General features: G+C 53.5%; 1 protein-coding gene across 1 annotated transcript in view; it reads right to left on the minus strand.

Moving 5' to 3' along the window:
- LOC139803568 (rho GTPase-activating protein 39-like) overlaps positions 1-21,715 on the minus strand; it is a 54,419-nt gene that overhangs the window by 16,911 nt on the left and 15,793 nt on the right. The window contains exons 2-3 of the mRNA XM_071759847.1: positions 10,147-10,545; positions 945-2,253 (exon numbers count right to left, since the gene is read on the minus strand). Of these exons, the coding sequence (XP_071615948.1) occupies positions 945-2,253; positions 10,147-10,545 (1,708 nt within the window). The remainder of the gene's footprint in view (positions 1-944; positions 2,254-10,146; positions 10,546-21,715) is intronic.

Below are 21,715 nucleotides of genomic sequence, written 5' to 3' on the forward strand. Positions count from 1 at the left end.
CATACACACAAATCTGATCCAGCTGGGAGGTGTCAGCCTGGCTTCCAGAGAAAAGTGACACCTCACAGGACTGCTGGAGCAACCTGAAGTGCTCAGGGAGCTCTGCCAAGTTTCTTCATGAAAGGTTGAGGGTGAGTAAACAGGAAAAAAGACAGAACAAAGGGTTAAAATAAACAGTCACTTTTCATGCTGGAGGATTGTTATCAGCTGTGTCTCAGGCTGTTCCACAGGAGTGAAATAACTGAAGAGTGAGCAAAGAGAAAAAGGACAAAAACTTCACAGGAGATAAAACTGCCTATATAGAAACTAAATTGGAACTAAACCAGGAGATTCCTTGAAATCCAAATAGGATAAAGGATGGCAAACTAAGTTCTGCAGAATTTATAGAGAAAACCTACTCCAGTTGTGCAGGCACACTGATGGGCTTGAAAACAGCTATTTCCATCCAAAAGAGGCTGGGGTCACTGTCACTGGTTTTTGAATATTTGCATTCCATGTTCAGGGAAGATGGGAAAGGAGAACAGAATATGAGAAACTATTATAAAAAGAAGAGAGAGAGAAAAAAAAGAGAAAATGCTGCCATGTGGCCATGCAAGCCCTGCACCCACCAATTCTGGCCATCCCAAGGCAGAAAGGACACATCAGGGCAGGGCTGCCAAAGGAGACATGAACTCAATAAAACCATCAGGCAGTAGATTTACCCAGATGACCCAACAAAGCTGCCTGCAGTGCTGAGGGCTTGCTAGACACGAGTCCCTGCACAATCCCCCCTCTTCTCATCCCACTTGCCTGACGTGAGGTCTCCAGCCTCAAAGCTGAGAAGCTTTGTGACCCATTTGTTATTCTGCAGGTATGTTCTGCCTGCAGCACATCCACCAGAGCCACCCAGGAGCAGACCATGTGCTCCACTCTGCACCACAACAGCCCTAACCCTGTGGAGGTACCTGGGAGGAGCGGCGTGTAGCATCTGATGAAGACAAACTTGTCTGGCTGGTCACGTTCTTTTCTAAAGAATCTATTTTCTCAAAAGTCCTCTTCTGCCTCACTGTGTCCTGTGGAGCAGCCACATCACTGGGAAAGCTGCCCCTGCTCTCCAGGCCCTGTCTATAGAGAGACCTATTACTGGCTGAGATGTCATCCCTTGAGCTTCGGCTGATGCATTTTTTCAGGTGGTCAGACTGAAATCTGACTTTGCTGCTCTCTGCTGGGATGCCACTCTCCAGACTTTCAGCATCCAGGCTAGCTTTGCTTCCCCTGCAAGCTGCTGATCTGCCCACCACAGCACGCATCTCAGCAATCAGCTTGTCATTCAAAGCAGTGAGCTCGCTGGTGCTGCCCACAGAGCCAGGTCTGCCTTGACCTGCCCCTTGCCTCCTCCCTTTCCTTTTCCTCAAGCTTGGAGAGGGGCCAGTTGAATAACCAGAATCCTGATGGCTTATGCCAGTTGGGTACTCTTGAGTTTGCAGGCTGTTCTGCCGACTGTGATGGGCTTCCATGTTCTTGAGCACGTTGGCTTCCAAGATCCTCCAGGACTGCTTGAAGCTGTCCTTTGAGGTAAGCTGGCCTGGCAGTTTAGTAGCAGCATCAGCTGGTGCAGCAGAAGAGTGGGAGAGCTTGGAGGACTGGTCAACATTGACCATGTGTTTTATATACTCTCTGCCAGCCGGGCTGTATTCAGTGGAAGAAGGATTTCTTGCATGCTTCTTTGCAGCTTGCTGCTGCTGCATCCCTGGATGCTGTAATAATTTGGTTGGTTGCAGCTGCTTTTTTAAGCTATTGCTTGGTGACCTTGGTGGAGACATCCTACTCATAGTGACACTTTCAGTGTCCATATCTACTGGTGGCTCATCATAAATTGGAGACTCTAGAGATGGCTCATCATAGATAGGTGCAGGGGAGGCATATTTGGGGGATGCAGGCTGGGGGGTTCCTGTTCGGCTCCTTGGAGGTGTTTGAGAAGTTGGACCATTGGTCAGCACTAGGCAAAATCCACCATTCTCCATCTTTTTGATCTGCATGGACTGCTTTGTTTCTCCTGGAGGCATCTGCTTTGTGGCTGCAGGGCTCTGGGATGTGGATTGAGGCTGAGCATATATAGCTGGTTTTGGAAGAGATTTTTGGCTGTTGGCCTCTGGAGCACTCTGCAGCTGAAGTGAAGTGTTAGAAGAGCTCTGTACCTGCCTCAGACTGTTCACTTTCACCAACATGGCTGCTTTGGTGCCTGGCAGGGGCTGCCAGTGGGTAGGAGTCTCCCTAAAGAAAGAAAGATACAAATACAGGGAATTATTCAAGAGTTGTATTAGCTGAAGTACCCTCTATTTCTATGCAAATACCATAGAGCACTAATCTCAAAGTGTCTGAAGAGTCCCCAGCCAGTCACAACAGCTCCTTTTTTCTTCATTCTTGGAGTTCACCCTTCCCAAAACAGACACACATTATTGTTCCACACCTGATAAATTTTTGAGTTATGAACAACAGAACGAGATGAAACAAGTTCATGGTACTATAACCTGTCTGGGATCAGCAGCACTGAGATAGGAAACAACCTGTGCTTCCCCAGGCTCAGTAGCTAACACAGCACCCAGAACCACCAGTGGAAGACCAGTAAGGTATTCTGGAGCACTCAAGCAGCAAGTTGGAAAACAATTCCAGGAGTGTGCCTTTGGATGGTCAAACAACGATGAGAGTCCTTCCAGATCATGGTAGGTTTTTGATCTACACTTTCCAAATGCAGGTGTATTTTGCAGACAAACCTAGGAACTGTATGGGGTGGATATCACTGGCTCACAGGATGTGTTACTCTCCCACCAAAGCTCTGGGTAGAGCACCCTCCCAGTCCAGTCCAGATGCCCTCAGATCTGGTTCCCCTGGCCAAACCAACTGGCTCTGCTCAGCTCTCATGGCTGTGAAATCCTCCTCTGCTGGGCAGACCTGTGGCAGTACTGAGCATCCACAGCCCCACACTGCAACATCCCAGTCCCCAAGGCACAGTCTTCAAGGACCCAGCAGAGCTGCTCTGTGTTTCTGAGCTCTGAGGAGAAGGCAATGCTAAGGGTGTTAAACCTCAGCTTCCAGGTCTTCAAAGGCACCACCATCCTCAGGAAGGTCCCCTTGAACCTAGCCCCATTTTGTGCCCTCCCTCCACTACCAGCTGGCACTGGGTGAGACCTGAGGGCACACTGTGTGTCCCATCAGTGACAGGAGATGTTCCTGTAACATCTTCTCAGCCCTTTTGCTCTGCTGACCTGTCCTGCATGGCCCTGTGCTGGTGGACAGACCCAAACCCCCAGAGCTGCCTCTTGGGGATGCTTGTGTCTCCCATGCCAAGTCCCAAGATATCCAGACATCCCAACCCCTGCTCTGCTCCTGCTCTCCAGAAAGCTGGGTTCCAGCACCTTTCTTCAGTATGAGCTCCCTGGAGGGGCTCTGTCTGTCCTCCCCATGGCTCAGCACACATCCTGTTCCCCCCAGTGGGACACATGTGCTCCACACCTCTGTGGGTGCCCTATTCCACCTGCTCCCCCCTGGCTACCTGCCCCCCATCCTCTGCCTTACACCTCCCACATCCACTCCCACTCACTCCACTCCTGAAGTGGTGTTGTGTTCCCTTCCCATCCACCGCTTAGTGTATTTCTGGAAAAACTTTCTCCCCAAATACCTTCTCCCCGAAGGCACCATGTTGCACTGAGGTCCCTCCTCAGCACAGGGAGGTCCCCAGCAGCACCAGGAGCTGTGGGTGAGGCTGTGGGTGCAGCAGGTGGCTCCTGGCCAGGGTCCAAAGGCCCCCCCACCCTCCAGCCACACGGCTGCCACACCAGGGCCTGGCTCCTTCCACACAACAGCCACACAACTCTCTTGTGCAACCATCCAGGACACTGGAAAATGTTTGAGGAAGGGTCACCATCTTCTGCTTCCCAGCCTGGGGTCCCCCTTGGTGTAGGGACCTCCTAAGGCACACAGGGTCTTATTTTCAGGGAGCTCCTGGCATTACCTCAGGATGGAGGATCCAGAGCTGCCAGTCCCACACACACTGCCTCCTGCTCACAGCCCAGAACAACCCTGAGCCCTGTCCCAAGAGGCTGCTTAGGGGACAATGAGGGATTTGGGCCTGGCCTCCCTCCACCTGCTGAGCTGCCATCTAGCACAGCCCCGGCTCTACCACTCCTGGTTTGCTTCCAGGGCTTCTCCCCCGTGTGCTTCTTCCCAGAGGTGCAATGCCTGGAGCAGGGGGTGACTGACACCAAGTGAGGGCAGGGGCAGGGGACAGACATTGGTAACAGCAGACTGGGGGTGGCATTCACAAGAACACATGGCCCTGCAACCCACCAGACATCCCTCCCTGGGGGCTGCAGAGATGGCTCCCTGCACCCAGCTGAGCCCTGATCACAAGTGCTGGTGCTGCTGAAGACCCAGTTGTTCCTCAAAGAGCTCCTGGATTAACAGGAAGAACCAGAGCAGCAACATTTGGTAGGCTTTTAAATGAGCATTTCTGACACCCCTTTGCCTACCCCTCCATTTGGCTGTACCAGCAGCTCATTTCATGGCAAGGAAGTGAAACTGGCAAGGAGCCCTATCAAGGACAAGCAGGAGAGAGGCACTCAGAGACTCCTGTCCTGGTGGACAGTCCAGGAGTGATTGCAGGGGAGTGATCTGAACTCAGTGCTCAGCCAGGGCAGCATCACATCTGAACCAGCACCATCCAGCTCCTGGGTGAGAAGAAAGAGCCCCAGTCCTATGGGCAAAGGAACTTCCCCTCACCTTGAGACAGCCACAGCTGCACCAGGGCTGGAAAATAACCCTGCAGGAAGGCATCAGACCCCTTGCCCTCCAGCTGAACCCTCCTCAGAGGAGGCTGGGCAGACCCACCTCAGTCGGTGCTGGTGGCCTCACAGACACCCCCTGCTCTGGGGTGCACCAAACCCCCCCCACTCCTGAGTGTCCGGAGCAGGGAGAGCTCAGCCGAAGCTCTGCCACCTCCTTGCAGAGCTCAGGGCTGCAGCCAGGAGCCTCTCCCTGCTGGCACAGGGGTGGTGGCACCACCTCCTGTCCCATCCCTCACATCTGCACCCAGGAGCAGCCCTGGGCACGTCCGGATCCGTCCCTGCCTGGGCACGGGGTGTGGTGTCTGAGCGGTGCCACCCACCCAGCCCCCCACCCCAGCAGGATATGGTGATTTAAGGGGTCCTGTGGGACCCCAGCTGTAAGAACCTCCCTGCCCTGCATCCCTGAAAAAGGGCAAAAGACAAATTTAGGCCCTCAGAGGAGAAATGAGGGATTTGATCCGGAAAAGAAAAGGGGGTGCAGAGCTCACTGCCTCCCCTGAGGACACACTGCCCACCTGCAGCATGCAGGGGACGTGTCCCCCAAAGTGTGACAGCTTCCCCCTGCCCCAAGTCAACTGCCAGGGTCAAGGAAGGCATCCCAGACCTCAGGGAGGGGATGGTAGGATGGGGTCTCAGCCTGGGCTGGGCCACACAGGTGGGACATGGTGGGGAGCAGCTCCACCCCAGCACGGGCCTCTGCCTGCCTGTTTCATGGATACCCCGAGACTATCTTGAGGGGACAGCAGGACAGGTTGGACAGACAGTCATGGCAAGGCACTGAGGGAAGAGGTTCTGCCACCAGCAGCAGGCTGCTGGCAATCAGTCTGCACCCTGACAGGCAGCAGTGCTGGAGGAACAGGTTCTGCTGCCTCCACTGACCAACTGCAGAGCCAGCAGAGCCCAGAGCCCCCCAGGCAGCTCCCTGGGGACAGTACTGGGACCTTCTTAGGGGGGGCTAACATGGTACAGTCAGAGGTGGGAGGTGGGAAAGGTTACCATGCCACCACTCTTCTCCTGCTGTGATGGTGGATGCCAGGACTGGTCCAGGGACCCAAGCATTTGCCAGGATCCTGGGTACCCACTGGGTACAGGTACCTCCCCGGGGTGCCTCTCTGCCCGCTGTGTGCCCATGGGCACTCCTTATTCAAGGAGAGGGTATTGCCCCCAGGAGATCTGCATGATGTGCTCCTCATGCCACAGCAGGGTCCTTGCCTGACTCTGCCAGGATTATCCTGGGGGTGAACACAGGGCTGGAGGAGCTGTGCCCCTCAGTGTCACTGAGGGCAGAGGGAACCAAGATCCAGCCTGACCATGGCCACTGCACTCCCCCTGACCAGGGGGAAATGAAAATGGAGAAGTGACACCCATATCTGTGCCTGTCAGTGCCATCCAGGACACAGTGTGCTGTCTCCAGCCTCCCCACCTACTGGAGATGAAAGAGGAACCACCACAGAGAAGCCAAGGCTTCTTTAGGACCATTTCCACAGCCATGAATGATCTCTTGGGGCCAGGTCTGGTTACACATTCCCTCAGCCCCATTCCCAGGCTGCTGAAAAGATGAGCAGAGGAGAATGGGGACTTTCTGACTTCCCAGCACACCAAAAGGTTCACCCTTGTCCTTCTGAGCAGCAAAAGCCCAGATTGAAAGCAAAGACAGTGGTGGAGAAACATCCCAAACCAGCTTCTTAGCCGTGCTCTTCAGCCACCAGCAGAAGAAACCCTGCCAAGTCCCTGGAGATGGTTCCTTCGAGGAACACTTTCAAGCAGCTCCAATATAAACACTGCAGTCCAGCACTGGCTTTCCCAGCCTGCACCCAGCTCCAGCAGGCCCGGTGGATCCAGCAGCTCTTCCCAGGCTCCAGAGCTCCATTGTTGGCTCCTGCCTCCCAGAAGCCTGGAGAAAAGGTGCCACAACTCAGCTCTGTTTATTCCAGCAGTCATTTTCCTGGAGCTTTGATGGAGGTGAATGAACAGGAATGAAGAGGGCTGTTTGTGTTTCAGCAGCACTGCTGCCACTGCCTCTGGTGCCCACATCGAGGTGACCCTGTGGAGGCAAACCCACCCAACCCAGGTTTTGTGGACACAGAACACATTGTGTTTGCACACTCTGCCCCAAGGCCAGCAGCACATGAAGGATACAAGGCTGCATTACACATCCTGATGGTATTTCTTGCCTGATTATAAAGAATTTCATATCAGCATTACACTGGATCTTGAGAGACATAAGCCCACTCGTGGCCCTGACTGGTGGTGTGTCCCAGACCAGCAAGATTGTCCTCTTCAGGCCCAGCCCTTTCTCAGCCTTGAGGTCCAAGGAGCTGTAGTAAACCCCACTGCAGCTCCAGTGGCTCAGAAGATACTTCCAAAATATTCCAGGCTGCTTCCAGCCCCACGCTGGTCTCACGGTCCCCAAGGGAACCCATCCATCCTTTGTAGAACTTTCCAGTGTGCAAAAGGATCATTTGGCCCTGAAGAGATTTCATCTTTCTTCCTACCAGGATCCTTTCTACTCGGATCCCAGGTGCTTGGGACAGGTCTGGAGCTGTAAGGAGAGTGCTGCCCACTGTCCTCACTGCAGCAAGGGAGGAGCAGAGCTGGTGCTGGCCTGGGCAGCTCAGCCAAAAATGGACGTGGGAGCCCATCCACAGGCAGAAGAGCTTTCCCAGGACACAGCAAGAAGCTGTGATTTCCCCAGGGGGAAATGGCCACCCCACCCCACCTGGGGAAGACAAGTGCCAGTGTCTAGAAAAGGCTGCTCTGAGCTGGTGCAAGTCAGAGATCTGGAGGAGCAGCACTGAGCAGTGGGGCAGTGAGCCAGGGGGTGGGATCAGCACACAGCCAGAAGAATGGGCACCAAGGAGCAGTGGGGCAGCACCCACCTGGCCAGGGAGCACCTTCCCTCTGCTCCAGGCTGTCCAGAGCAGCAGAGTTTGGCAGCACTGAGACACATGGCAGTGGGCACAGCAGATTTAACAGTGCTAACAGAAGGCATTAGAGAGGAAGGGTGGGATAAAAAACAGTCTACTGCAAACAAAAAAACAACCTCAGTCACAAAGTAATACTGAAAAGAAAAGAAACAAACGAAAAAAAAAGCCCTTCCCCCAGTTCTCTGTGGCATGTGTTTGCAGGAGGCCCCTCTTGGGGACCACACTGGTCTCTGCTGGACTCTCCATCTATCACAGCACGACAAACATGAAGGGAAGACAAACAAAACTTTTGTGCTGCTGTTAAGAGACAAAGGCAAAACCATCTTAGGCACAGGTACCTATAAAGATGCCAAATGCTAGCAAGAGCACTCAGCATCTTCCCCCTCTGTTTATACAGCTGCATCCCTGCTGAGGGAAAGAGGAGGACACACTTCTGCCTGTCTTTGGAGAGCAACAACCCTGGTGTGCTGCTGCTGTTACCAGACCAGACACCCCAGCAAGGGTGTTAGATCCCACCTGCAAACACTTGCTTCGGGCTCAGATCTTTGCTCTTCATTTTATGAGTTAGCAGAAGGCAAGAAATGTCTGCTTGGGTGTCAGACTCAGGTAGGGAAATCATCCTCTGCACCATAACTGGACGTGCAATGCCTGCTCACAAAGAGCAGTGACAACACCTGAGGGACATGCAAGGACACAGTGCTGAGTCTCCTGCTTCCAAGAAAGCAGCTTCCACAGGCAAAATTTGTCAGCGTATTGGTGTGAGGATCTGGAATAGCCTCACACATCCAAGTAGTCCATTAACTCCTATGCAAGCTTCCACTCACACCTTTCCCAGGGCTTGACCTTCAGTGGAATTAGTTGGAAGCTCAAAGTGCCCCAAGTTTACTACAAAAACTTGGGTTAGGGATGGAGTGAGGGAGGGCTCCTTCCCACCTCCCTTCCTTGCAGGATAAAGGGCAGTGATGCCCAAGGTGTTGTCTGGCACCAGCCTGGCTGGCAGGGAAAGGTAAAACAACCCTCTGCCCAGACTGGTACTCCCTGCCTCCTATATGAGGGGCCTACGTGGGGTCCTCCCTGCCAAGAGGGCTGGAAAGATGAGGGACAAGTCTTCACTTTTTTCTTCTCTCCTCACCAGCAACAGCCTCACAGAGACAGAACCTTGACCCAAACCCCAAGCTGTTAAAGAAGCCTGGCTCACCACACTGCCCAGAAGTGGGGACAAGGAGCACTGGCATGGGTGGCAGGAGGGCCAGGTTCACCTGAGCTCTGCTCCAGCCCTTGGGTCACTTCTCAAGGTGACTTCAGCTCCACTTGCTGCACAGCCTCCCCAGCTCTTGGTACCACATTCTCCAGGGCAGGATGATGCCCAGACAGGGCAGAAGGGAAGCAGGACAGTCCCCGAGGGGCTGTCCCCACAGTGACTGGGGAGGAGATGCTTTTGTGCAGCTGAAGCTGGCAAAGTTTCAACACAAAAACCCCCCTCGATTGTTGTCAAACTGGTTTGAGTGTAAGAAAATCTCTTAGCCAAACAAAATAGCATCCCGTTATTGTTCTTTCATTCTGGGCTTGATGTGAGCAAATAACTGTGCCCAGGAGCTCTGTCCCTGCAGCCCCACCTCCCTCCTGGCCAAAGCTGCAAGCACATGCAATCCACCCAGCAAGTGAGGAGGGAAAGAACCAGAGTAGCTGGGCTCCCCTGCAGCCTGCAGCAGCTGAACCCCTTGCAGGGCATCTCTGCCATCCCAGCAAACCCCACTGTGAGCATCCAACAGAGCTCTTGTCACTGTGTACCCCCTCCTAGAGTTAGCACAAAGGGCTCTGGAGCACTGATTGTCTTTTGATGTGTGTTTCTCATACAAACATCGAATGGTTTGGGTTGGAAGGGACCTTAAAGCTCATCCAATCCCAACTCCCCTGCCATGGTCAGGGACACCTCCCATAGCTCAGGGTGCTCCAAGCCCCATCCAACCTGGGCTGGAACACTGCCAGGGATGGGGCAAACACAGCTTCCTTGGGCAACCTGTTCCACTGTCTCATCAGCCTCACAAGAAAGAATATTTTCCTAATGTCTAACCTAAATCTCCCCTCTTCAGCTTTGAAACCATTCCCCCTTGTCCTCTTGCTACACACCTGTGTAAAAAGCCCTACGCCAGCTTTCACGTAGGTCCTCCCTTCAGATATTGGATATTTGAGAGTCTTTTAGTGCCCCATACAAACAAGGGAACATTCGAGGGGTTGCAGTGGGGAAATCAGACAGCTGTACCCTGGGCAGAGGAGGGCACATGGTGGGATGGGTGGCTTTGCAGCACTGCCCCAGCACAGCTTCCCAACCCCTCTGCCCGGCACCCAGCACCCACCCGCTGGATACCGACAGAGAAAGTCAAAGCTCTCCCTACCTGCCCGGCTCCTTCCTCTTCTCAGCAGCACAGTCCCCTTTGCCTTTCTCCATCTCCTGCAGCAGGGCCATCTGTACCGGGGTGTTTCTCCCGTCGCTGCCGGTGCTGCCCCGGTGCTGGCGGCCCCGGCAGTCGGGCTGGGAGCTGCGTTTCATGGCCTGGAGCTGTGCCAGGGGCACGATGTCACAGCCCTGGGGCCGGTGCCACACCGTCTGCTGCGTGATGGCATTGTAGTAGTAGAAGCGGTTGTTGTTGTGGTCGAAGAGCTCCCACCACTGGTGCTGGTCGGACTGGCGCACCCGCAGGTTGGGAGGGGGCTCCCACCCGCACTCCCCGGTGCTCAGGTTCACGTACATCCGCTCCTGGGAGCGGGGCTCGATGATCTCCACCCAGTCCGAGCTGCGGGAACACAAGAGACACCTGAGTCTGGGCCAGAGGCAAATGGGATGGGTGTCTGGGAGTCCTGCAGAGCCGCTCCCTCCGGGCCAGGCGGTTCCGCTGCGGATCAAAGCACGGCTGGGGGACATTCAGGGATCTGACAAGCTCAGGGTTCTAACAGGGAAGGGGCTGAGATGGGGACAAGCTAAATCAGCAGCTCCCTGGCACAGGGAAGGGGAGGTCCAACCTCCAACCTGGCCGGGACATTCTAGCCCAGGAGAGGTGGCACGGGGTGAGCATCATCTGCTGCTGATCTGATAAGAGCAAGGGCTGGGGTGATGGCAGCAGCGCTGGCGCCGGCGTGGGGGAACCTGTCCTTGAGAGCAGGCAGGATCTGCAAAGCAGGATCTGCTCCTCTGGGGAGCTGCACCCTGTCGTTAATGCCACCTCGGGAAACCAAACTCCTGGCTCCTGAGAATGGGGGCTTCATGACCACACAGCTGCCTGTGGGCAACATGGGGCTGGAGGGGACCTCTGGGTGACACAGTCCCTGCTTGAAGGCCACACTTGCTGAAAAGATAAATGTGGGGAACAAACAGATGAGACCACCTCCATCACAAGCTCCTTCCCTCCTCCCTTGGCTGATGGGACAAAGTCTTTGGTGACTCTTTGGATGAAGGTGACCAAGGGACAGCCTGGCCAGTGGCTGGTGACCCCTCTACTACCCAGAGTTGCTCCTCCAGACCCAGGGTCCCTCTCCAGCACCCACGTTGGCCCAGCAAGACAGCAAGGTGGGCAGTGCTGCAGGGCTGGTTTTCAGGCAGATCTGTGCAATGGTTTTGTGGCATCAGGGGTGTTGGGCTCTGCAGTTCTCATACACAGCACATCAGCCTTTAACACTGACCCCTCAAACGCAAGAAGCTGGCTCAGGTGAGAGCAGAGGAGCTCAGCAAAGCCAAGAGCTCCATGGTGCTGTAACTAAAACCATTTTGGCTGGTCCAGGTAAACAGTGGAAGGTGCAAACCCCTGCAAAGTCTCCTCCCACACTATGGAGTGAAGGATCACTTCACTATAGTGAAGCTGCCCCTGGCAGCATGCTGAGTGTGCAGCTGAATACAGAGATAAAACCTACACGTGCCCCCCAGCTCCTCCTCACATCCCAAATCCTGGCTCTCCACCTTCCCCTTCCTCCTCCACCCTGTGCCAGTGGAGGCTGCAGGAAGGATGTCCTACTTAACCCACATTATTTTTGTGTTTTAGAAAAGCCATATGAAGAGGACAGGGCCAGGGCCACCCTCAGAACCTGCTCCTGCCTGGTGCCTTGGGGGTTGCCCCTGGCATGGAGCCAATATTGCAAGGGACTGGCAGAGGGGAGACCCTGCTGCCCAGGGCTGCCCAGGGCTAGCACAGCACTCTGGAATTCCAGCCTGGTGTCCCAGGCCCAGCTTTGCTGGCACAGTGGTGGGAGAGGAGGTGTTTGCTGGCAGGGCAGCACGGCCCTGGGCTCTGCCCCAGCTTTCTGTAGAAGGTCATTGTGACCCTTCCCAGCCATCAAGTCTGGGAGGGGAAGAGGAGGCTGCTCCCTGGCTCTTTGAGGATGCAAAATTGATAGGTATGATGTCAGTTCAACCCAAAATAAACCTGAGCTGCCTCTGGAAAGGTTCTCATCTCTCTGCTGCCCGTCCACCAGGCAGTGTTGGCCTCCACGCAGCCACACGGAGGGTGGATGTTCAGCCCACCACAGACAGGGTGAAGAGCCACTTTTTTGGTGGTGGTTTTAGCCAGGTCAGCTCCCCCAGCCCAGGCACAACCACTCACACCAGTCCAACAAGCAGCTGGAAGCAGAATGGCACATGGCCATTCCCTGTGGCACCAACTCCTGCTGGGCTCCCACCACTGGGAGTCTGCCTGGGATTGGACCCCACTTGGAAAACCCCATGTCCAGGAAACATCTTGGTTTGTTATTTGGTGGTTTTTGGTCAAAACTAGATCTGTTCCCCTACCTGACTTAAGGTGCAACACAAACAGCCATACCAGCACCCCACACCACAGCCCAGGGCGGGAATCAGAGAGCAAACCTGATTATTTCTCTGCAGCTGCAATATCAAACCACAGGCAACAGATCAGGAAGTCACTGCTGCTATCAAGGGCAACATCAAGTGTGGTGGCATTCACGAACAGGGCATAAAAGGGGAAAGCAAGGGCAGCAGCAGAGCCCACCAGGTTCACACAGACAACAGCAACAAAACACAGGGAGGAGAAGGAACCAGCAGAGGGTCCCAGGACAGCTCAGAGGTGACACAAGAAGTGCAGTGACCTCTGAGAACACCACAACTCTTCACAAGCACAGGAAGTCAATGAGGAAAGGGGTACAGGGGAGTGGAAATGGGACTCGGACCCAGGTAGCACATTGGCAGCTTCTGGGTGGGAGATGACGGTGCTGGAACATGAGGGGCTTCACCCAGAGGTGAGGGCACAGCCCACAGCCCTCAGGAGGAACAGGGCAGAGGGGAGGAGAGCAGGAGTTGGAAGGGCTGGGAGAGGAAAAAAAACCTCACAGAGAGATGAGCTTGGAAGAGAGACAGAAAGGAGTTATGGAGTATGTTCTTGGCAAGGAAAAAACTAACAGAACCCTGCAAGACCCCAGCTGAGTGCCCAACCTATTTGATGTGTGAGAACACGGTGGGTTTGATCTGTTTTGCCAGCATCTGGATCAGCAAAGCTCTGAAACACCAACTGCTCCCCCAGTGCCATTGCTCCTCCAGAGAGAGGAGAGGTTCAGCTATTTTCTGTGAAGTGCAAGCTATTGAAAATAACAAATTCTTCTCATGGCACTTGGCCATGACCAAGTGTGTGTTGCTAACTATAGCCTTCCGTTTCAACAAGCTTACTTCTATCTTTGCATGCAAAGACTTGTAAGTGGATGACTTGGGTTGGTGACCTCTTTGCACCCCTTGAAACTGAGGGCATGAAGATGACCTAGGTGGAGTTTAACCAGGGAAAAAAATGTTCACAGATCACATTGAAATACCACAGAGTTTGGTACAATCACATTCATATGTAAAGAAAGGAAAGGAAAGGAAAAGCAAGGAGCACATTCCTGGAGCAGAGCCAGCCCTGGGCTGCCACACAAGCCTCAAACATAACATCAGGAACTCTGGAAAGACGTGATAAACCCAGGATTGCTGAGAGATAAGGCCATAACTTGGACATGAAAAGAATTAATTCCAGCTCTCCCTCATGGGGTTAAAGAAGTTTCATCTCAGCTCCAAGCACTGGGAAATGCAGCAGCCACAGCACCAACAGTCCCAGTCCCAGTCCCACCAGTGGGACCACTGGGGTGGTTCTGGTTCATCTCATCTCCTGGGCCTCAGCATCCCCTGGGGGAGGACCTCCCTGCAGGCAAACCCAGACCAAACACCCACCACAGCCTGAGGGAGTGTGGGGCCATGCAGCCCACCAGCACCAGGGATCTGACCCAGTCACCTGAGCCTTCCACACAGAGGAATTTCAATAAAATCCCCACTTGTTTCCACAAACAAACCCACATTCCCCATGTGTGCATCCTCCTGTATTGTCAGAGAAATTCCAGGAGTTTCCTCTGTGCCCTGAGCAAATACACAAATACTTTCCATGCTTTGTAACTTGTCAAAAGGCCACAGCTCCAGCCACTGCCCCCAGCCCCTCCTGACTGCAAAGGCACTGCCCTGGGCTTGCAGATTTTTTGGAGGGGTGGCAGGGCCATGCTGAGGGCTTGGTCCCCAAACAGTGAGATGCCATGGGGAGGACAGTGCACCAGGTGTGCTAAACACAGGAGGGTGAGCAGGGCTCCTTGTGCACATCTGTATTCACCCAGGCAGATGGTTTGTTTCCACTCAAAGCTGAGCCCTTGAAGCCCAGCAGCTTGGTTGGAATCCAGACAGAGCGGGTAAGAGGCCAAGCTGTGCCTGTCCTGGCAGCCTGTGGCACACATATTTGCAATTTTGCTCCTTTAAAAACAGTTTGGGTCCCTCCTGGATGCCCCTCCTGCTCAGCAAAGCCTCGGGATTAAGATTTTAATTATCTTTTTTTAAAAAGGGTATTTCAGCCTGAAAGAGCACCCTGCTAGCATCTTCTGATTAGACCTTCTCATAAAGACTGTAAATGTTCGTGCAAGGAAAGAATAAAATTGTTTTAACAAGAGAGAAGGGAGCAGGACTGGAAAAGGAAAGGATGAGGCAGAGGGGAAGAATCACTTGCAGGAAGAGCTGAGAAGCCCCAAGAAGTCAAACAGCCACTGTGCCACCATCACCCAAGTGACACCACAGCCCAGGCAGCCAAGGACAGCCCCTGGACACTGCAAATTTGTCACAAGGCCATGCAAAGATAAGAACAGTAGAGAAATGTTTCCTCAACTGGAGCTGCCAGCTTGATGTGAAGCTTTGTCTCTGCTCATTGCTCTGGATGGAGTTCAAGGAGACCTCCACCTGCCAGGGGCCAGAGGAAAAGCCCCAGGAATGCCCTGTCTCAGGGACCCTCACACCAGGCTGGGAGAAACCCCCTCTGCATGGCTATAAGGAGAGCTTGATCCTCCATTTCACCCCCACATTCCATAATGTTTGGGCTTCTGTGCTCCAAGCCAATATCCCACCTCCTTCCCCACCTTTCCCTCTTTGGGATGAGCCCTGCAGAGAGCTGGGGCAGACCAAGCTCTTCTTCACCAAACATGGCTCCAAACCAAGTGGGATTTTTGATCCCTCAAAGCAAACCTGCAGGATGGCTCTAATGTGACCCCAACACAAATAAAAGTGACTGCAACATGAAGTTCCTCCTCAAGGAATGAGGAATAAAAGACCAAACTCAGCCAGCATGTGGTCTCAGTAGCACAGAATGATGGCTGCTCTCAGAGGGACCTTCCTGGACAGAAGGAGAGTGAAGAACTTGAGGGGCCATAAGGCCAACTTGACCTTTATCAGTGCTGATGCTCCCCTTTACACCATCTCCACACCACAAGTGGACAAGATGCTGCTACCAGACCCTGCGTGGGGCAGCCACCTCCCCATGTCCTTGCACCAAGAACTCCACTTCTCTCCCCGTGGCTCCAAGTCAGGGCTGCTGAAGCCTCTGAGAAGCCCCAGGAGGAGGTGGGGCCCCAGGACCAGGCAGATCCCACCATCAGGGGTCACAAAACTGAGCATGTGGCCATGCTGAGACTACTGCTTATTAAGTGGTCCTCCTTGAGGAAGAGGAACGAAGAATTTGGCTACGAGACATGCCCAGGGAATGAAGTGCCACTTCCAGAGTCTGGTCATGCTGGCACACTGGCTGGAGCCTGAGTGCACACGGTCCAGGGCTCCTTGCTGCAGCAAGGGGTGACTGGGAGAGGCATCTGAAATAGATCTGTGCTATAGAGAGGGAGTGCAGAGCATCCCTTTGCTGCTAAGAGAGCAGAGGAGGGGCTCATGAGATAGAGCAGGAGCAGCCTTTGTGGAGAACAAAGCCATGTTTATACCCTGAGTGCTCCAAAGGGAGGCCCCAACAGCAGACCAAGGCAAACCAGTTAAGGAATGGATTTATCCCCCTGTCTGTCCCAGGGGTTTGAAATGGCTGGGGAACAAACTCCCTCATAGAGGCACCAACCCAGAGGCACCAAAGCTGCTGACAAAGCTGCAGGTCCAGGCTCCTGGCTGGCTGAAGAGCAGCCTGGGCTGTGCTCAAGTACCACAACATCAGCCCAATTTTAAGGGGATCCTGCTTGCCCCTTCCTTCAGCTTCTGCAGCAAGAGGCACAGCCAGCCCAGCACCGTGGGTGGGTTGTCTGACAGACTCCTCTTAGAAAAACTTCACTCAGTGCAGATGCTGAGCAATAAAACACAACCCTCAGTGGCTCCAAGTCACTCAGATTTGCAGATCAAAGCCAGAAAAAGGCTGCAAAGCTCAGCTGTATCCTGAAGCTGCAGAGGGCCTTCAAGAAGGTCTCTAGGACCAGCTTCTTGCAGCGATGCTCCATCAGCTGACTCAGTCAGTTCAGGCTTTATTCACTGTCCTCTCTCAGCCAAGGCCAGAAAAGCTGTAATTTAGATCTTAAGACAAAAAAAAAAAAAAAAAAAAAAAAAAAAAAAAAAGAAAAAAAAAAAAAAAAAAAGAAAAAAAAAGAAGAAAAAAGAAAAAAAAGCAGCCCTGTCCTCACACACACATTTATATATATCTGAACTTCTTTTGAATACACAAAAATTATAGAGGAACTAAAATAAGTATAATGTCAGCCTGTTCCTAAAACTCTCCTGCTTCTGAAAATAAGCATTATGCAAACAAACCAACCTCTGCTTCACAGGAGACAGACCAGACTGTGAAAATATAGAACAAATGGCTGCAACTGCTCAAAGCCTGAGCACATATGCTCAGCTCCAGCAAAAACAGAAGGGGGGCACCCTCTGACAGCAGAGCCCAACCCTGCACCATGGTACAGAGAGCACAGGACCATGACTTGGGAGGGTTAGAGGACATGGAAAAGGTCCTATCATGCAAAGTGTAGCATTAATTTGGTGGGGTTTTTATGCAAAAACAAAGCCCCAAGCCTTCTGCTAGGTGGTATTCTCAAAGACAGAGATGTCAGATGAGAAACCTGCTGGCTTTTTGGCTGCTCAGACTCTGCTGGTTCTTGTGTCTTCCAGAGCCATTCCCAAGCTTTCCCCCAGCCCCTGGACCAGCATTCCTGGCTCCCATCTTGCTGCTGTGGCTCTCCTGAGTCACCCTGGCTCCAGAGCAGAGCTGGTGGCAATGAGGCAGCTCATCCCACAGGAGTGGGCCAGGGCCTCATCAAAACAGCAGAATCCTCTAAGATCTGGTCTCAGAGAGAAAGAAGAAACAAGGACTTTCTGGACACTGCTGAGATTTCCTGGAGTCTCCACAAGAAAATCGGGGGGCAGTGGGAATACTCCCCAAGAGAGGACAGACACCATGCAGAGTTGTGATACAAAGACAATGAACTTAAAATAACACCCAGAAGAGCCCCAAAGGCATAAAAGTCCTTATAGCCTGATAGCAGCACCAGACCCTTGTGTGGGATGGATGCACAGGCACCTCTGAATACTGTACCTGAGTGGGGAGAAGGGTGGGCAGCACAGAAACTCCCTCCACACCAACCCTCGTGCTCTCCATCACCTGCTCTGCACTGAGCATCACCCAGCAGGACATGCACAGCCCCACCAGGTGCAGAAAGCACCCTACAGGGAGGGGAAGACACAGGGACTTGAAGGGTGGGGGTTCTGTGACAGAGGCAAGAGCAAAGGGCAGGAAACATCCTCATTTTCCTGGCTTCAGGATCAGAGCATAAAGCACCTGCTGGGTGGGCATGAGTGGAGCCCGAGGAGTTCAGGGAGCAGAGGTGTGGGTGCAGTCAGCAGAGGAGGGCACAGCCCTCTGCAAAAGGCACCAGAGAGCAGAAGGAAAAGTAAAATCCACCCCCTTGAAAACAATCCTGATGCAGGCTGGGCACAGCTCTGCCTGTCCCTGGCACCAGGGCACACACCAGCTCTGGTGTTGGGGGCACAGGGTGAGGCTGGGCTGTGGTGCTTGGGGACAGGACCTGCTGCTCCCTGGAAATCCAAGAACCTCTCTGCCCCCCAGCTCTGGGTCAGGATCTCAGCTGCAGCCACTGCAGCCTGGGCAGGAGGTAGAGGACATCTCACAGAGCATTCAGTGTCAAAAAGGTTGCAGGAGCTGCCCTCTGCTCACTGTATGGGTCCCCAGGCTGGCCAGGGACATGGATGTGGCTGGACAGCCTCTCCTGCCTATCTGTCCTAGGGGTTTAAATGGCTGGGGAACAAAATCCCTTGTAGCTCCAGGTCAGAGCAGAGCAGCCAGCTGGTTTCCTTGGGCTACAGGATCTGCCCAGAAAACCTCTCCAGCCCTTGAGCTGCCAGCACCCCATCCCCTGGAGCTCTCCTGCTGTCATGGCTGGAGTTCTCCTTGTGCACATCAGAGCACAGCCCAAACCCCCAACCCTTAAACAGCTCTGCTCTACCCCAGAGGCAGTGGCACCTCCTAAACTCAGTGAAGGATTCAGCAGAATTGTTTTTTCCTTTTAAGGGCTGAGCATTTGAAAATGAGTTTCAGAAGAGAAAAAAAAAAAAAAAAAAAAGAAAAAGAAAAAAACCCAAACAACAACACTTACTGGCAGTTATCATCTCCTCTCTCTTTCCAAAACGTGCTGCATGGATCCACAACCCCATCCAAATCCCAGCTGCTGGAGGGGAGGCAGCTGTGGGGGAGGCCGGGTGCCAGGGGATGGTCCCTGCCCAGGGGCCACAGGGTGTCCCGAGGGGAGCTGGGTCCTGTCCTCCCACCTGCACAGCCACAGTGCCAGCAATCCCAGGGCACATGGTCAGGTCTGGTGACTTGGAGCAATACCAGCAGCACTGCACTAACTCATCCCACCTCAGCACACTTGTAACCAGACTCTGACCCCAACAAACTGGGTTTTTACATGGGAAAACCTCAATTTTCACAACATCCTAGAGAGGAAATCCAGCTGCTTGGGTGTCCTGTCGTTACAAGACAACCTGTGAGTTCAGCAACAAGTGACCACCACAGCAGGGATGCAACCTGCCCTCCCTCCTCTCCAGGCTCAGGTCCTGGTGCCTCCCCTGCTGTCAGCACAGGCACAGAGGCTGTGGGCACAGCTCGGTGAGCATCACCCCTGCCATCCCACCCACATGTCCCCTGAGGGGGCACTGAGTGCTCACACCAGACCAGCAGCACCAGCTGGATCCTTTCAGGTGTACACATCTCCTCAGTGAGGTCCCCAGTGTCACACATTTCCTTTCTCCCTACACTTCCACAGCCAGAGCAGAGCTGGAATTCATCCCGCCCTGGAAGTGTGAGCTGGCACTGAGTCACACAGGATCTGCTCAAAAGGTGACTCAGAGCACCTAAGAATCTCCCAGCTTGAATGCAGCTCTGGGCTGTTCCTGATTTGATCAAGAGGATGGACACAGGAAAAGAGGGCAAGAGGGCAGGACAGAGCCAGAACCCACACCTGAGTCCTGGCCTTCCCAAGGAGCCCCAGCACCACGGGGTTATCTGCTGACTGAAACCTTGGGCAGTGGTCAGAAGGCTGACCATGGCTTGGTCCTGTTTCCAGGACCCCTCTCCCTGAACACCAGTAAAGGAGGGCAACTAGGAGGTCCAAAGGAGGGCAACTGGGCTGGTGAAGGGACTCGAGCACAGATCCTATGAGGAGAGGCTGAGGGAGCTGGGGCTGTTCAGCCTGAAGAAGAGGAGACTCAGGGGAGACCTCATCACTCTCTCCAACTCCCTGAAAGGAGGTTGGAGCCAGGGGGGGGTTGGGCTCTTTTCCCAGGCAACTCTCAGCAAGACAAGAGGGCACAAGAGGTCTCAAGTTGTGCCAGGGGAGGTTTAGGTTGGACATTAGAAAGAATTTCTTTCTGGAGAGGGTGATCAGCCATTGGAATGGGCTGCCCAGGGAAGGGGTGGATTCTCCATCCCTGGAGATATTTCAAAAGAGCCTGGATGTGGCACTCAGTGCCATGGGCTGGGAACCACGGGGGGAGTGGATCAAGGGTTGGACTTGATGATCTCTGAGGTCCCTTCCAACCCAGCCAATTCTAGGATTCTATAAATCAGACATAAGCAGGGAGACATTTCCCAGTGCTGACAAAGCTGCAATCGGGGCCAAGAGCATTGTGGTGATATGGCTGCAGGAATGAGGGGGAGAAGATGAACCTGCCAAAAGGATGAAGGGCAAAAGCCCAGAATCCTGGACAAGCAGCACACGCCGAGTGCTCTCCCTATGCCAAAGTAATGCCACACAGATGATATCCCTGCTATTTCAAGGACATGGCAGCACCCACTGCCCTCTCTGTCACTCTAGGAATTACTGACAAAGGTCCTGATTTATCCAGCTTGCTGCCCAGCTGCTTCAGGATTGAGATTCACTCTTCATGGCCTCCTGTATCACTGCTACTGAGTTCAGGGGTTCCTCCCAGCATTGCCATGAAGCCCTTGCAGTCAGGGGCCCAGCATCTGCTGCCTCAGCCATTCAATGCCAGGGACCAGGCAGCTCCACAAGCAGAAGCTGCTCTGGAAAAGCACACAAACCACATAAACCCAGCACATAAACCCAGCAACTCTTCCCCCACATCACTCATGCTGTGCAAGGAACACGGCTCTGCAGCCGACTGATTTTCACCATTTTTGTGTACAGATGGATCTTCCTGGGCTTGGAGAAACCATGCAAGGTGTTGCAGAGGTACAAACGTGCTGCAGTGCTACAGGGCACAGAACTTCCCCACCCAGGAGGGGAAAAGAAAAACAAATTTTTGTACAGTCTTCATTGAAGGGAAGAGAGAACCCATAGCAGCCACTTCAAAAAGCCAACAGCCAAGTGCCAGAGACTCCTTTACACCAGGCGTGAAGATGTTAATTTGGTACACAAGGGAGCAGTGAGCAATAGGGAGAAAACATTTCCAGAGGTTTCTGAATGATGTTGGTGAGTGAAGACTTGGCAGACCGGATCAGAAAAGAAACCCACAAAACCAGAAAGGGGAAACTCACCAGCTGGTACCTCAGGATGGAGCAGCCACCTTAGCAAGAGCATGCAGGGATGGGGACCAAAAGGACCTCTTGAGGCACCCACCTCAGGCCTAAAATAACTCCACCAGACCATAAAAAACCCACCACAATTTCAGCTTTTCTAAAGAAAGCCAGGAGCCGGCAGTGGAAGGGGCAGGAGCAGACCAAAGCTGTCATTACAGGGTGGAGCACCTGCAAGACAAGGCCGTGCCACCAGCCCAGTGTCACCAGCCCGGTGTCACCCGGGGTGCCAGCTGTTGACTCCCTACAAACCGCCGGATCTGGGATCAGAAAGCTTTCAAGCACCAGTCTGCAAAGCCACTATCTGAAGCAGCCACATTCCTCAAAGCATGGCATTAGCAAAATAATGGCCCTCTGTCTCTCTTCATTTCAAGGGCTGCCAGTCATTTATTAGCTGAAACACAGAGGCCCTTGAAACCTCCTGCACAACACAGACACGGTTTGCAAGGGACCGGGTTATTTCTCAGCTAGCGGAGCCCACAAGACACTGGTGGCTAAAAGTGTAAAACAAAGATAACAGTGTTTCCTCACAACTTTTTTAGGCCGTTTCATTCTTCGGCAAATCTCTCCAGCAGCAGCTGTCTCTGCCGACTCT

The sequence above is a fragment of the Heliangelus exortis genome, chromosome 16 (assembly GCF_036169615.1).
Source record: "Heliangelus exortis chromosome 16, bHelExo1.hap1, whole genome shotgun sequence".
Lineage (NCBI taxonomy): Eukaryota > Metazoa > Chordata > Aves > Apodiformes > Trochilidae > Heliangelus > Heliangelus exortis.